This window comes from Arachis ipaensis, chromosome B03 (genome assembly GCF_000816755.2).
Source record: "Arachis ipaensis cultivar K30076 chromosome B03, Araip1.1, whole genome shotgun sequence".
Taxonomy (NCBI): domain Eukaryota; kingdom Viridiplantae; phylum Streptophyta; class Magnoliopsida; order Fabales; family Fabaceae; genus Arachis; species Arachis ipaensis.
The window spans coordinates 103,518,483-103,533,652 of record NC_029787.2 but is presented as its reverse complement, the minus strand read 5'-3'; the positions used below and the strand labels follow the sequence as shown (position 1 = coordinate 103,533,652).

Below are 15,170 nucleotides of genomic sequence, written 5' to 3'. Positions count from 1 at the left end.
TTCAAAAAAACCCAAAAAGATACTTTTTCATAACCAATAATAAATCATACTTCCCTGCAATTTCTTGAGAGACGACCCGAGGTTTAAATACTTTGGTTTATTATTTTTTATTGGGTTTGCTTTAGTGACAACCAAAATTTTTGTACGAAAGGATTCCTTGTTGGTTTAGAACTATACTTACAACGAGATTACTTTTGAAAATTCTTTACCTTCAAAGAATCAGTTCGTTCAGTAGAGCTCGTTTCTCCATCAGCTCTTTCTTGTGTAGTAAAAAGTAAAAAACAAAGGAGAAATTCTTGCATAGTAACATTTTTCATCATTTTGCTCATCCTCTAAACCTTTTTCTTCATTACCATTATCTTCATCATTATCTCTAGCGTTAGAAATATCATTTATATTTTGAGAGGGTGTTAATGCATCTACACCAGTAATTACAACATCTTAAAAAAAAAAACTCTATTTCATCAAGATGTTTTAGACCTTTGTCTCTAAATTTTGCCACATTAAAATTTTTCTATGAGACACTTGTTTGGTCTTTTTCATAGGATCTCAATCAAAGATCGGTCTTCTTTCATTCACTACAAAAAAAAAAAATGCTGAATACCATCGGATTTAACGTCGAACGTTAGCAGTGAGTTTTCATCAAATTTATGCTAAGATTTAAGATGGTAAATTTGATAGTACTCTACGTTTTTCTCGTAGTGCTTTTAGGTTAGCCCATAGTCCCCACTCTCTTTTCATAGCTTCCCACTTGTTTTTAAATTGTGTATACTTATAATTCAAACCAGTCTCTTTTAAGAACTTTGTTTTTAAATTTACCCAACCAGCTTTGTTAAAATGTGTTGCAAGTTTATTTTTAACTACCATCTCTTTTTTACATATTTTCATGAATATAATAGTATTTCGTTCATTCTAATCAACTTTAAATTTTTTTTCTGAACTTGCCACTTTTATAAATTTGTTGAGGAAAAACATAAAACAAGAAATCAAATAACCATTTCGTACATGAAGAGATACATGAAAAAGTGGAGAAATATTACAAAATAAGGGAATGACCCTAGAATTGTTACTAGGGGTATACATGGGGCCGGGTGACGCCAAGTTCGCCTTGACCCAGATTCGGCCCTAAACAATGGCCAGTGAAATTACACTATTTTCGGGCCACACTAAAACCGGGTCTAGACCGGGTAAAGTTTGGGTCTTGATAAATTTTATATCAAAATTATGATGAACTTATTTATAAAGAAGAAAAAAATATATTTGTTACTGAGAAGTTGATATCCATACTTGAACTTGAATTTCTTGTCCATAAATTCTATTTTCATGCTTTTTTTATCTATTTCCTAATTCAACAAGTGTGATTAAAAATAAAATAATAAGATTATGGAAATCACTTTGATAAAGACATTAAAAATGTCTTTTTTTAAAGACATTTATATATGTCACGTTTTTATTGGATGTATTTATTAAACCGGTCAATAATTTATTTTTAATAAACCAAAACAAAATCGGTTTATTATAGCAACAATAATAAACCCAATTGTCTATATTATAATTATGAGACCCGATTCAATCTGATCGGTTTACATAATTTGAACTGAATGATGTTTAAATTTTTTGAGAAAAAGACAAATATATTTCTAACTTTTTTTTTGCGCCTTAGCATCTCCTTCCTCTCCCTTTCTCATTGAAGCTCGAGCTCTCATCTCTTTGCTCACTGGCTCAATCTCAAGATCTCTCCCTCTCTTGTCTCTGGTCTCGCACTCAAGGTCCTTGTCGCTTTCCATGTTATCAGTAATCGCCGTCTTGTCAGTCATCACCGTCTCTTACTCAGTCGCGCTCGCACACCTTTCCTAAGCTCGTCATCGCCAGTAGAAGAAGCAGTAGGTCTTGGGACTAGTCGTCATCGTCGCTTCATGTCTCATCACCATCTCAACTTGATGTAAAGGAAGACAAGAGCAGGAGATATGGCTATTTCGTATTGGCAAAGAGCTGCAAGTTATGGGCAGACTAGAATATTTGACATTTTACAGTTTGTTGCTGCACAATCAACACCTGCTCCTCGTCCTGCTACTCAGGTAGTTAATTTTGATTATGTATTGTTGTTTGCTGTTATTTTTTAATGTGGCCTAACTTCACTAGATTCAGTGAAATAAAATATAAAAATAACATGACATTTTCATGATGAAGTTTTCATGTTTGGAATTGTATTGTGCTGCTCATTCTTCTTTATTATGTAATTTAATGTCAAGATATATCTTTCCAATTAGGTATAGGCAAATGACATGCCTGTCATAATACAATGACACTCAGAACAACATATTAACGAGTCCATGTCAAACAATTAAATGATTAATCTAGGACGGACATATGTTTTCCCAAGTTATTAAGCTAGTACCATCTTCCTAAACAAATAAACCAATATCTTTGAGGGCTTTATCTTAATTCTTCTTTATGCATATTCTAATATAATAAACTAATTGTCTGTTAAAGTAGCAGCAGAGGGTTAGGAGTGAGGGTTCGTCAACCTGCAACTCCTAATTGCTAACCAAATTCTCTGGCAGAACCACAAGCTGAGGAACCTCCATCTCCTACCTCTAGCACAACTTCAAGTCAATTCCAGAAGGAGGTAACATAAGAGACGGGTTCAGCCCAGGTGCCAAAAGCAACTGCTCCTAATGTAGATTTAAGTTGCCAAAAGTCTCTTGATACAGGTTCAAGTATTCCACCTATAACACCTTTACTATCAAAATATCACGCTTCCGGCTACGCCACTCTAATAGCGAAAATTATTATGACGACTTCATATACTTAATAATAAAATAGGAGCCTTTGACTCGAAATCGTATCGCTATTTTTTTTAAAACGGAAATAATTTTTCTTAAAAACCCTCTACTGAGAACCAGCGAGGACGATGGTCTCACCCCCCTACAAACTTCTCTTTTTAGGACGGATGAGGAAGCTTACAGAGCTTTTGCTAGGTTCTTAGATATCCTATTTCTGTTTGTATACATATGATATTGATTTCCCTCGCCGTTATTATTATATTCTTGTAAGAGGGATAGGAGTCGTGACTGTAATGACATTTATGTATATAATATTCTGATAGCGAGAGTGTTACACCACCCAAGTCGCCTGTGAAAGGTTCAAGTATTCCTCCTAAGTCTGCTTTAACCCAGAGGTCTATTTCTCATACTGAAACCACCAACAAAGTTGCACTAGTTAAGGCAGAGCCAAAGCAGAATGAAGCAGCAGAGTCTTCATATTCTGGTGCAAATGAAAATGGGAACCCTCCTCCAAAAGAAACCCTAATGGAAGAAAGAATTCGTGTTACACGGGACAGACTAAGAAAAACTCGATCAACAAATCGTTAATGTGCTAATAATGTTAACTTTAGCTTCATATAGTGGTAGGTGAATAATGACAGCCATTTAATTGTTGTAGAACTTTATGTAAATCTATTCTAAGTTTTCATTCAGATTGTTGCTTCATTATGTATTTTTTTGAAGTTCTGTCTGCTCTAGCATGTTTGGTTTAATTTTTAGAACCTTAAAACGGCAAAAGTTAAAGATATCCTCCCTCCATTTCCCATATTCAGTAAATATTGTAACACCCTACCACACAGAGCCTTACGTTTAAGCCATAAAATAGAGGTGGTGTGATATTACGACCTCAAAAAATAAAACATATACATAATAATAGTTGAAGGAATTTAGTAATCGAGGAGTCTTAAAAGAAAGCTTAAGCAAAGTCGTGAAAAAGAAAAGCGCGATGCTCACGTAATAGAAACTTGCATACGAAGAAAGTATAGACACATATATATAATGAGAGCGGAGTGTCAAAAGATATAGAATATCAAGCTCCATGCTCGACCTGTGAATTCAAGGCTAACCGGAGAATATCATATACATATATATATATAACCCAGATATCCCAAAATACATAAAGTAAATATCTAGTTCTCCAAAAAGTCTCTAAGAGGGACAAAAGTAAAGCTTAAACAAAAGGAGAAATCTAAACATATATATATATATAGCAAATGTACAAAAGATAGCATCCCAACTTCACTTGCCAAGGAAACTCCAAACGCCTAACGAGGTGGCTCTCGACCTGCATCTGAAAAATGAAAATATATATGTATGGAATAAGATCTGGAGGTTCTCAGCATGGTAATGGTGCCCACATAAATAATATATAAGGTTCCAGGAAAGCCAGAGGTAATCCTAGAACTCTGATATTCAGAATTAAACTTAAGGAATAAACTAAACCAGAAATCAGGTAAACTGTCTAAGGTTCTCAAATTCCAAATCTAATCCTAACTCAACACTTCACTTTTATCTCCTCCAACCCTCCAAAACACCGGTAAAACTACCCTCGTCGCGCCTCTACCATACAAGGGGTCTCTCAGTTGCACAAACATACAATTCAAACAAAGAAATCACAGATAAAATGCAACTATAGCAAATAGAACAAATAGCAGGTAAACAGGGATAATCAGTTAGGCAAACCAAAGTACTCACACTCAAACAAAACACATAGATGCATATGATGTATGCCTGCCATATGGCTGATGATATCATCTGTCGGTTACATAGCCAACCCGATATATCTTAGTGGCTAACCGTGGATAGTACCTATGTATGCGCATCCCTAAGCTAAAAAATTATCCATGGGAAGAATCCCAAGTTGACATGGGAGAAACAACACCCTAAGCTCAAAAATATCCATGGAAAGAATCCCAAGCTGACATGGGAGAGACAACATCCCAAGCCCAATTCATATATATGTGCATGCCCATGGGGGAACCCGAGAAGTTAAAGTGCCCAATCACATCTTACGTACAGGGGGTCAATGAATGTCTCAAAATCTCAAACACATAAATCATGTGATGATTTAATCATAAATCATCAACGTCAATGTCAATCTCATTTCATCTCAACTCATTCAACGTTATCATCATTGCTATTAGTTATAGATCATTTATCAGTTATCACTTCATTACCTTAACAACTCAACCATTCACTTCTCAACCTCTTCTTAACTCTCCATTTAACTCCTTCAACACACCCACCCTTTCTCCAAAACTTGAAGACTCGCTAACAGATTTTAAACAGGTGTTATAAAGATTTGGAAATATAGAGGATTGGCATAATACTCAAAAATCTCATTTTGGGCTAAAACAGGGGGATGTGTACGTGAGACTGTGTCCGCGTACGCGAGATTGCAAAACAAGGGGCTCGCGTATGCGAGATGGCAAAACAGTGGGGAGTGCTCGCGTCACGTGTTCTGCTCGCGTACGCAAGCGTCCAACTTTCAGGTCTGCGTATGCAAGACCATGTCCGCGTACGCGAGATAACAGTGATAAATCTTGCGTCGCGTGTGCATGCTCGCGTACGCGACTCCTTCTTTTTCTAAAAAATCTACTAAGTCATAAAAACCAATTTTCTGCACCTAAATTTCAACGTTTATAACTTTCTCTACAAAATTATGATTTTCACAAACCATTTAAAACTCTTGAAATTATCTTTTATTTGAAATAAATTTCATTTAAAACCAAAATTCGAGACTCAAGTTATGATCCACCGAAGTTGGTTAAAAATCACTTTTTTAACAAAATACTGAAATCCCATTCTTTCCAAAATCTTAATTTCAATCATTGTTTTACTCCTCAAACAACACCAAATACACATTCAATAATACACTCAATAATATACTTTTCAAATTGCTCTCTTGTTTCAAACATGGTATCAAGAGCAAAGGTTTTTTTTTTCCATGAAAATTCATTCATAGCCCCTTTGTTTTTCTCCTCCGGCAGTGTTCCTTGGCCTCGTTTTTCAATCCTTTCCCTATGCTTTGGTTCGTCACCGCCATTCCCACCGTGTTCGTCTTGTCATCGCGATTCCAATGCATCCAGAATCGCTGCAAGACGTGCCGCCACGCACCACCACAAGACGCTGCCACCACTAGTGCTCTTCTCCTTTCCAGATTCATCCTGTGCTGTCAGATTGGGTCCCCGATCAATGGCCCAGACGCTACTACGTGTCGCGCCCGCCCGGATCACGCACAACATCCGATCTGACCCGTCAAACCCGGGCATAGACCCGAACAGGCCCATTGGTTGACCCGTGTGTTCATGTCAGCGCTGACGTGGTTCCTTCCTTCATTCAGACGCTGCCATGTGTCATCCCTGGCTGACGTGGCAGACAGTGGGACCCTCCCTAAGGGTTTTGTTTGAGCTCTTTCTGATTCTGCCTTTCATTTTTTTTTTTTTTGCTTTGAATTTGCAGTTTTCTCTACTCTCTTTGATCTCTGTATCTACTATTAGGAAAAATCATATGCTTTTGTTGCCACAGAAAGAAAGGGTAAATTCTGTCGAAACTATAACCGTTTCAGGCACCTCCTCTCAGACTGTCCTTCTGTTGAATGTCGTACATGCCAACAGAAAGGTCACATTAGCTACAATTGTTCACAATTGTTCTACCATTATTACAAGCTCTCGGGACATTTGATTACTACCTGTCCTACTCGTCCACCATGTCCTGAAAAACTCAAGTATCATTCTCATCCGAACTTCTCCAAGAATGTGTCTACTTTTGCTATTGCTGCTACTACTGAATCTACCAATTCTGCTCCTCTCAAACCGTCTCCTGTCTCTCTATCTGATATTATGTCTCTTCTTAAGCATTTTCTCTACCTTTCTAGTAATACTCCTGTTGCTTTTTTGACTCCTGTAGATAATTCTAAATGGTATTTTGATTCTGGTTGCTTTCATCACATGTCTTCTTTGCATCATCTTTTTGTCTCTCACTACAAATGCACATTCTGTCAATATTGCTAATGGTTCCCTCTTGCACGCGACACACAAGGGTTCTATTTTCCAATCAACTCTTAATCTCCCTGATGCTTATTATATTCCAAAATTGAACTTTAATCTTATTTCTGTTGGTCAACTTGTTGATCTCAATTTTGATGTCAATTTTTCTATTTCTAGTTGTCGTGTACAGGATCTTCAGACGGGACAAATCATCGAGACTAGACGTAAAGTTGAAAGGTTGTTTGAACTCGAGAATCTTCATATTCCTTCTGTGCCAAATCTCTGTGCTGCTTCTTCACCATCTACTTTTCACTTGTGGCATCACCGTCTTGCCCACAGCTCCTTAGAAAAATTGCGTCCTCTTGTGTCTCAAGGTGTCTTGGGTCAGGTTACTAATGAGTCTTTTGATTGCATTTCTTGTCAAACTACCAAACAACCTGTTTTATCTTTTCACAATAATTCATCTCTAGCTTGTTCTCCTTTTGATCTTATCCACTCTAATGTTTGGGGCCCGCTCCCACTACTTCTATGGGAGGAGCTAGATACTTTGTCATTTTCATTGATGATTATTCACGTTTTACTTGGGTTTATTTAATGACTAATCGCCATGAGCTGCCTCAGATTTATATTAACTTTGCTACTATGATTAAAACTCAGTTTTCCAAAGTTATTAAGGTTTTTCAACACGATAATACTATAGAATACTGTGATTTCAAACTTTTAACCTTTCTTGCATAACAGGGTACCTTGTCTGAGTTTTCTTGCCCTAGTACTTCTCAACAGAATGGACGAGATGAACGCAAACACCGTCACATTCTTGACTCTGTTCGTGCAATACTTTTTTCTTCTTCGTGTCCTGAGCTTACTTAGGGTGAAGCTGTTCTTACTGTTGTTCATGTAATCAATAGACTTCCTTCTTCTGTCGTTGGTAACATTACTCCCTTTGAGCGTCTTTATTATACATCTCCTGTTTACAGTTCTCTTCGAGTTTTTGGTTGTGTCTGTTTTGTTCTTCTTCAACTTCATGAACATAGTAAACTTGAACCTCGGGCTCACATGTGTTGTTTTCTTGGTTATAGCACTGAACACAAGGGTTATCATTGTTGGGATCCTCTCTCTAGACATATTTGTATACCTCGTCATGCTGTATTCTAGGAGCATCACATGTTTTCTCAATTCTCCTCCTTTAAGTCCATTCCTCCTACTCAGTCACTCTTTTTCACTAACCCCAATATTGATCTTTTTCATAGTGATGATTCTATAGGTTCTATCTCGAGTCAACCTCTACAGCCTTATATTCTTTCTGTCTTCTTCATCTCCCGGTGATTCTAGACGGAACGATGTTCCTGCTCCTGCCGTCATACTGCTTCCTCCCACTCCTTCTAGGGTAAGAAATCCACCTCCTCATCTTCTTGATTATCATTGTTTTTCTACTATTCTTCATCAACATAAGCCATTCAGAGAAGCCTCCACCAATCCAAATTGGCAACAAGAAATGCAGGAAAAAATCCAGTCACTTGAAAAGCACACACTTGGGATTTGGTTGATCCTCCTTTTGATGGTTCTATTCATAATTATAAGGTACGATTGGTTGCTCAAGGTTGTACACAAGAGTATGGTATTGACTATGAAGAGTCTTTTGCTCCTGTTTCTTGTCTCACATCTGTTCGAGTTCTCTTTGCTATTGCTGCGGTAAAAAAATAGTCTCTTAGTCAGATAGATGTGAAGAATGCATTTCTTAATTGGAATTTGAAGAAGAAGGTCTATATGAAACCACCTCCGAGTTATCCTTGTCCTTCTAGCAAAGTCTGTCTCCTTTGTAAGGCACTTTATGGTCTTAAGCAAGCTCCTCGTGAATGGTTTGACAAGTTCAGCACCACTATATGCAATCTTGGTTTCACTTGCAACCCTCATGAGAATGCTCTCTTTATTCGTAAAAGTGAACGTGGAGTTGTTCTTCTGCTTTTGTATGTTGATGACATGATCATTATTGGAGATGATGTTGATGGTATCTCTGATCTCAAAGCCTCCCTTCACCATACTTTTGAGATGAAAGATCTTGGCTCTCTCAGTTATTTTCTTGGTCTTAAGATCATATCCACAGATGATGGTATCTATCTCTCTCAAGTTAAGTATGCTTCAGATCTTCTTGCTCGTGCCGGAATTACAGATAGTCACACTGAGTCTACTCCTCTTGAGCCTAATGTTCGATTTACCCCTATGGATGGCACGATTTTGGATAATCCTACTCTTTATCGACAGTTAGTTGGGAGTCTCGTCTACTTGACTGTCACCCAACCAGACATCGCCTATCTAGTTTATGTTCTTAGCTAATTCTTGTCAACTCCTCGTACTACTCACTATGCGGCAGTTCTTCGCATTCTTCGCTACATCAAAGGCACCATATTTCATGACCTTTATTTTTCTGTCCATTCATCTTTATCCCTTCATGTGTACTCAGATGCTGATTGGGTTGGTGATCCCACTGATCGTCGTTCTACTAGTGGTTATTATTTGTTTCTTGGCGACGCTTTCATTTCTTGGCGAGTTAAGATGCAAACGTTCACTGCTCGATCAAGCACAGAAGCTAAATACCGTGCTCTCGCTGACACCACTGCTGAGGTTGTCTCGATTTGTTGGCTTCTCGCAGACTTGAGTGCTCCTCAGTCATCCCCGACCGATTTTTTTTGTGACAATCGCAATGCTATTCAGATTGCGCATAATGATGTGTTTTATGAACGCACCAAACACATTGATCTTGATTGTCACTTTGTCCGACAACGTCTCCTTATTGATGTTGTTCGCCTCGTCGCTGTTGGAACTCTGGATAAAACTGCTGATATCTTCACGAAGGCTCATCATCCTACTCATTTTCGGACTCTAGTATCCAAACCCAAGATGGTATTCTTAGCTCCCACTTGAATTTGTAGAGGAGGGAGATGTTAAAGAATAATTAAAATTAATTAAAATCAATTAGTATCATTTATATTTATATTTATATTTATATAGAATATCTGTATATTAATTATAAGATTTGCTTTTATTACTTTGATTCTTTTAATGCCTATATATGTCCATATGTATTATACCTTTTCAACATACTAATAATATACTTTTCATACTACTCCCTTTTTTCTAACATCAGCATTGACTATGTCCTATACTTTATTCAAGTTTTTAATAAAAGTTACCAATAGCAGACGATTGAACGTGTTACATGTTGAGCTTTGTACAACTTTACTCATACAGTCATACTACCTCAAGCAGCATGATTTGCATTATTAAAGTATGTAAATGGCAACACACACACCAAGATTGAAAAGCAAGCTAATAAGCTAGCTTTCATTTAAATATTATGGCCGGCTTTGCGGCTTCTTTTCTGTGTATTTATTGTTTAATATGTTCCCGTCAAAACAAACTTAACTGGTGCTTTGATACCTGATTATAAAATGCAGGGATAATTATATTATCATATAACTGTAACCTTAATTTGACCAAGAATAAGTATTCCAATTCTATGGTCAAACGTAGTTATAATTTTAAAAAAATTATCAAAATAGTATCTAAAAATTAGTATTATTGACAAAAAAAATTCTCAAATAAGTACGAAAATATTTAAAAACATGACAAAAAAATTAGATATTAAATATATATTACAAAAAAATTTTAAATATAAAATTTTGATGCAAATTTTACAATAATTATTAAAAAATAAGATATTTCATACTTAAAATTTAGTAATTTTTTGTCAAATAAATATTTTTTTAAAAAACTTTTTATTATCAATCACCATTTTTTTTTGAAAAATAGATAATTAATTAGTAGTTATGGGTCAAATTTGTCGTGCACTTCTATAGTACTCTATGTAGGTTCATTTTCAAATCATGTGCGCTAGATTTAAAAGTCGATGCATCATCTTTACTGTCGATGAATGATGACCATAATAATTGAGAATGTAAGTCAATATAATCAATATATAATTGTTTGGTCAAACTAGCTATTGTTAGGGCATAGCAGCTTAATTGCATAACACAAAATCAAGTCAACTAAGCCTATTTTCACATTTACAACTGCTTAATTGGATAGACGTCCATTTACATCACCAAGAACTTATGGCATGCCCAAAAAACTATATTCTCCCTTTATTTTGAGTCCTTTTATGCCTTTGAAAGAAAATCTACATGCAAGACTTGTGACTCTAGTTCCATAACTGAACTAAATTGAACAAGCATTGTTATGGTTTTAGGGAGATGCAAAGATAGATTCAACACTTGAAAGCCACATTTTGTAGTGTTTGTTTGATCCTTTTTGCTGATACAATAGTTGGCTCTGTGAGCTGCACATGAAAGATGCTCAATTTAATTAAAAAAGACCACTAAGCATTAATTGATACACGCTATGAAATAGAAAACATACATTCCCAGTTTCCCACCATAGGTGATGAGGTGCAATTAAAACCAAAAAGGTGATTCCATGTACTTACCTTAGATATAAGGGTAAAATAAAGTTTCCCATCAACTTCGCTGGACTGAACCGAATGAAAATTCAATCTGAGACTGCTAACTGCTTCCATAANTTCTCATTGATGTTAACAGCAACATCATTAGTAGAACTTCCTTTTAGTAAAGATTCTGAATTAATCTCTGGCCTGGTGTCATCTATGTCACGAGACTTCCTCTTTTTCGCCATCGATTTAGTGCCATTATCCGTTTTGTTAAAATAATTATCAGAAGTCCTCTCCACCATATCTTGAGGTGATCTTTTAGTTCTAGCCTCTCTGTCTGTTAGATCCTTATGAGCTTCCAACTCTTTTATCCTTTTTTCAAGCTTTCTAAGGTATTCTATTGCATCATCTAGTATCGAAACTTTGTCATCCTGCAGGGATGGATGGATCATATGGTTAATTTCAGCAGCGACATTTAAAGGATTACAACCTCAACAATCAAGGGAATACTATATATAAATGTTTACCTTAGTAATTGAAGGGACCATTGATCTAAGGGTTAAAAACCTTTCATTTAGTTTTGCTCTTCTCCTTCTCTCTGACAAAACATGGTTCATGCCATTTTCATCAGCTTCTGTTCTCACTGCTTCTTTAAAGTCATTCTCTTCTTGATACTCAAGTATCCCATCCAAGTGCATCCGAGGAACTTCAAACAATACCTTCTTCAATAAAGCTTGTGAGCTTCCTCCAGTTCTTGGCCTTTGGTAGCTCACTGACCCAGCTTTCTTCCAACTTGAAAAGCTTGATTCCTGATGAAAATTTTGAAAATGCATCCCCATGATTAACTGGTCTGAGCTTTTTAGAAGGGTAGAAAGAACCATCTGATAATGCCAATCATCGCTTCGAGGATCAACTAATGTCATTTTTGAGTTATTGCACTTTTGAAGGTCTTTGGCACTATCAGTGAGGTTTTCACCCTTTGGAAGGGAAGCAACGTTCTCAGGACTGTGAAGAGTTTGAGATACGCAGTCACTAGAATTATGAACAGCATTGCTCAATTCATCATCCATAATTTGCCAACTTTGGACTTGAGAGGTGCCATTATTTATCCTTTCAACCATGAGTGTTTCATCTGGTGGTTGATTGGCTTGAAATGCATTTGAACTGTTATTAGGAGAAGTTATGCTGATTAATGCACCTCCTACTTCTTGAGATTGTTTCACATTAAATGCTCCATGTACATTATGAACACCGACATCAAGAATATCCAAGAAGGAAGTTCTGATCTGTTGAATGAGACTGAGATCTTCTGAGACCTAAAAAAATATAAATCAAAGCAACATGGTTATGAGGGGAGGAATTGAAAGAAAAATAACAATAAAGTTCAGATAAAGGGGAAATTTACATGATCAGTTGTACCCAGCTCAATGACCCCATCCATAAAAGGAAAGCACACCACTGTCTAAGAGAAACGGAAATTACACAGCACATTAGTGAGATATTTCCTAATAAACTTGAATTACTATGAGTAATCATCATAGTCATGGTCTTAGAATAAGAGGATGGTACCTGAATGGATGCACTCTGAGCATAACAGAGGAGAAAGTGCAGCCATGGAGAAAAGACCAACCAAAGACAACATATTAGAGACATTATGTCCCAACAAAAGAAGAAAAAAATACAGAAGAAATAATAGGCAGAAAGCAGAATCATACCTTAGCCAGAAGACAGCGACTAAAATCTCTACAATCACTAGAAGGAGCATCACACAGCCAAATTGGTTCACCTTTTGCAAGAGCCTTTCCTGGTAACCTTCCAACATACAGAGATTTGACAATTTAGTGATCCAGTAAAAAAGATGAAGTGAAAAGAGAAAATAAGAGAAGATTTATTAGTGTCACTATTATTACCCTTGGCCAATGTTGAATACAAAGGACATGCAAACCAAATAGTACCATTCTGTATCTGTGAGATCCTCTGGAGACAGTGCTGCTGAAGGCCTTTTTGTTTGAGGGCTGGCTTCTACAGTTTTGAGGGACTTGTATAACTCTCGAAGCTGCTCACTCCGCTGCAACCCTATCTGATCAGAATTGAGTTCCACTCCTTGACTTGTCTTCCTTGTCTTAATGTCTCCATTGTAATATCCTTCCCCCCAACTCAACACCCTGCTAAATGGGCACCATGAATAGAAAGAAATTGATTTTGAATAGTAGTATTATTGAATTGTGGTGTTGTCTAAGAAGCTATTATATTGAGTTGTTCATATTAGAGAAGAAGAAGAAGAAGAAGAAGAAGAAGAAGAAGAAGAAGAAGAAACAAGTCATGATGTGTCTCATCATATGAAGTCCATTCAGGCATTTTCACAAACAACACATATTCAAGAAACAGAAAATGAAAAAAAAAATCACAAACAGAACTGAAATTCATGGAAACAGTTAGTTAGAAGTTAGTACCCGGGTTGGGTAGATGAAGTAGACCAGAATATTGCATAGCTCCACTGGATGCTTCTCACAGACAAAGCAAGCTGTTCTTTGAAGTTCTCCGTCAACATTTCCTTGTTCTTTGGGTTCAGGAAAATAACCACCAAACCTTATCATATATAGATCCAAAATTCTCAATATGAACCTCCCTCTCCTCTCTCTAAATCTCCATTTTCTTGATTGTAGAACGTTCAACGAAAGCAAAACAAGTAGGCCCTATATTCCAAAAGCAACCTTCCTTAGTTCCACTTGCTAGATTCAGAATCCAAAAAACAAGTGGCAGTGTTTCAAAAGTGTTGTAATATCTTACAAGTATAGCAGCAGATGTTGACTCCAGAGAGAGGTTGATCTCACCCAGTATCTATTAATGCCTGTGTTGTACTATTTGTAGGGTCTGGTATCACAAGGAGCTTCTTGTGTCACTCAATAAGACAAAACCATACGCCTTTTATTCCTACCTATGATTAAAATAACAACAGAAGAGAGGAACAAAAAACAAGCAAGGGGTTGGTTGATTCTATTTATAGTAACTGATCTAACAGATTGAATTTGAGTTCATATGTATGCCTCATGCCTATGGAGTGGGTGAAACAAAATATTGGACATTGGACAATGTTGATATATTTATTAATGATGGCTTGGAAGAACTGAAATGTTTGTGATGACTAATGGCCAGGGTTATAAAGACTTTGATAACTGAGGCTGAGAGGGACAGGTTTCTTTCAACACATTTCTGCACGCTATCTTTCCTAGTTGATACAGTTAATTGGTTGATTTCAGTTTTTTAGAAGAATGAAACTCAACTTAGATGAGTTGAAAACTCTAATCAAACGGAGAGTGAAAATAAAATAGGAGAGAGAAAATAACTTGAAATTGCTAACCAAATATTTTATGTCGTGCATGTGCATAAAGTACAAAATATGCTTCTTTTTTTTGGTGTCTAAATAAGATTTAGTATCACACAAATGATTACTCTTCTTTTTATTTCCGCATTATTCTTATTTCTGCTTTATTATTATTATTATTATTATTTGGTCTCATAAAATCTTGTTAGATTTTATGTATATACAAATCGTAATATATAACTCAAAATCTACTAATAGCCATAGCACCAAGACTTTTCGGTTTTTATGGCCACTCCAAACAAAACAGAACGTCTATTCTAATTTAGAGACAATTTTCCACGTTTATTTCCACTTTGTTGGGCGAGGCGGTTTGACATAACTGAATGTCCAATCCACCATATAACGCAAGCCATGATTGACATGCCACTCCTCCCATTTTACTGCACATAGTTTACCCAAACTGTGACAACAATCATATATCCAATGATTTCTTTCAACTTTCCACACGTGCAATTATATCCAATTCATAATTTAAAGATTGATAAAACTTTTATTTTTATAAATAGCATATTAAAATTGGTATTTAA

At 36.3% G+C, this 15,170-nt stretch overlaps 2 protein-coding genes across 2 annotated transcripts; one reads left to right on the top strand and one right to left on the bottom strand.

Annotated features, from left to right (window-relative positions):
- LOC107633472 (HVA22-like protein i) lies at window positions 1,968-3,374 on the top strand. Its single transcript, XM_016337094.1, has 3 exons — window positions 1,968-2,078; window positions 2,565-2,629; window positions 3,110-3,374. Exons 1-3 carry the CDS (start codon window positions 1,968-1,970, stop codon window positions 3,372-3,374), a joined length of 441 nt encoding a protein of 146 aa, XP_016192580.1.
- On the bottom strand, window positions 11,079-14,542 carry LOC107630786 (transcription factor GLABRA 3; the record flags this gene model as incomplete). Its single annotated transcript, XM_016334025.2, is given in 9 exon segments — window positions 11,079-11,150; window positions 11,298-11,389; window positions 11,391-11,689; window positions 11,786-12,574; window positions 12,664-12,720; window positions 12,828-12,842; window positions 12,974-13,070; window positions 13,169-13,423; window positions 13,712-14,542. Coding segments are annotated over 9 exon segments (1,774 nt in total), but the record flags the coding sequence as incomplete, so codon positions are not given.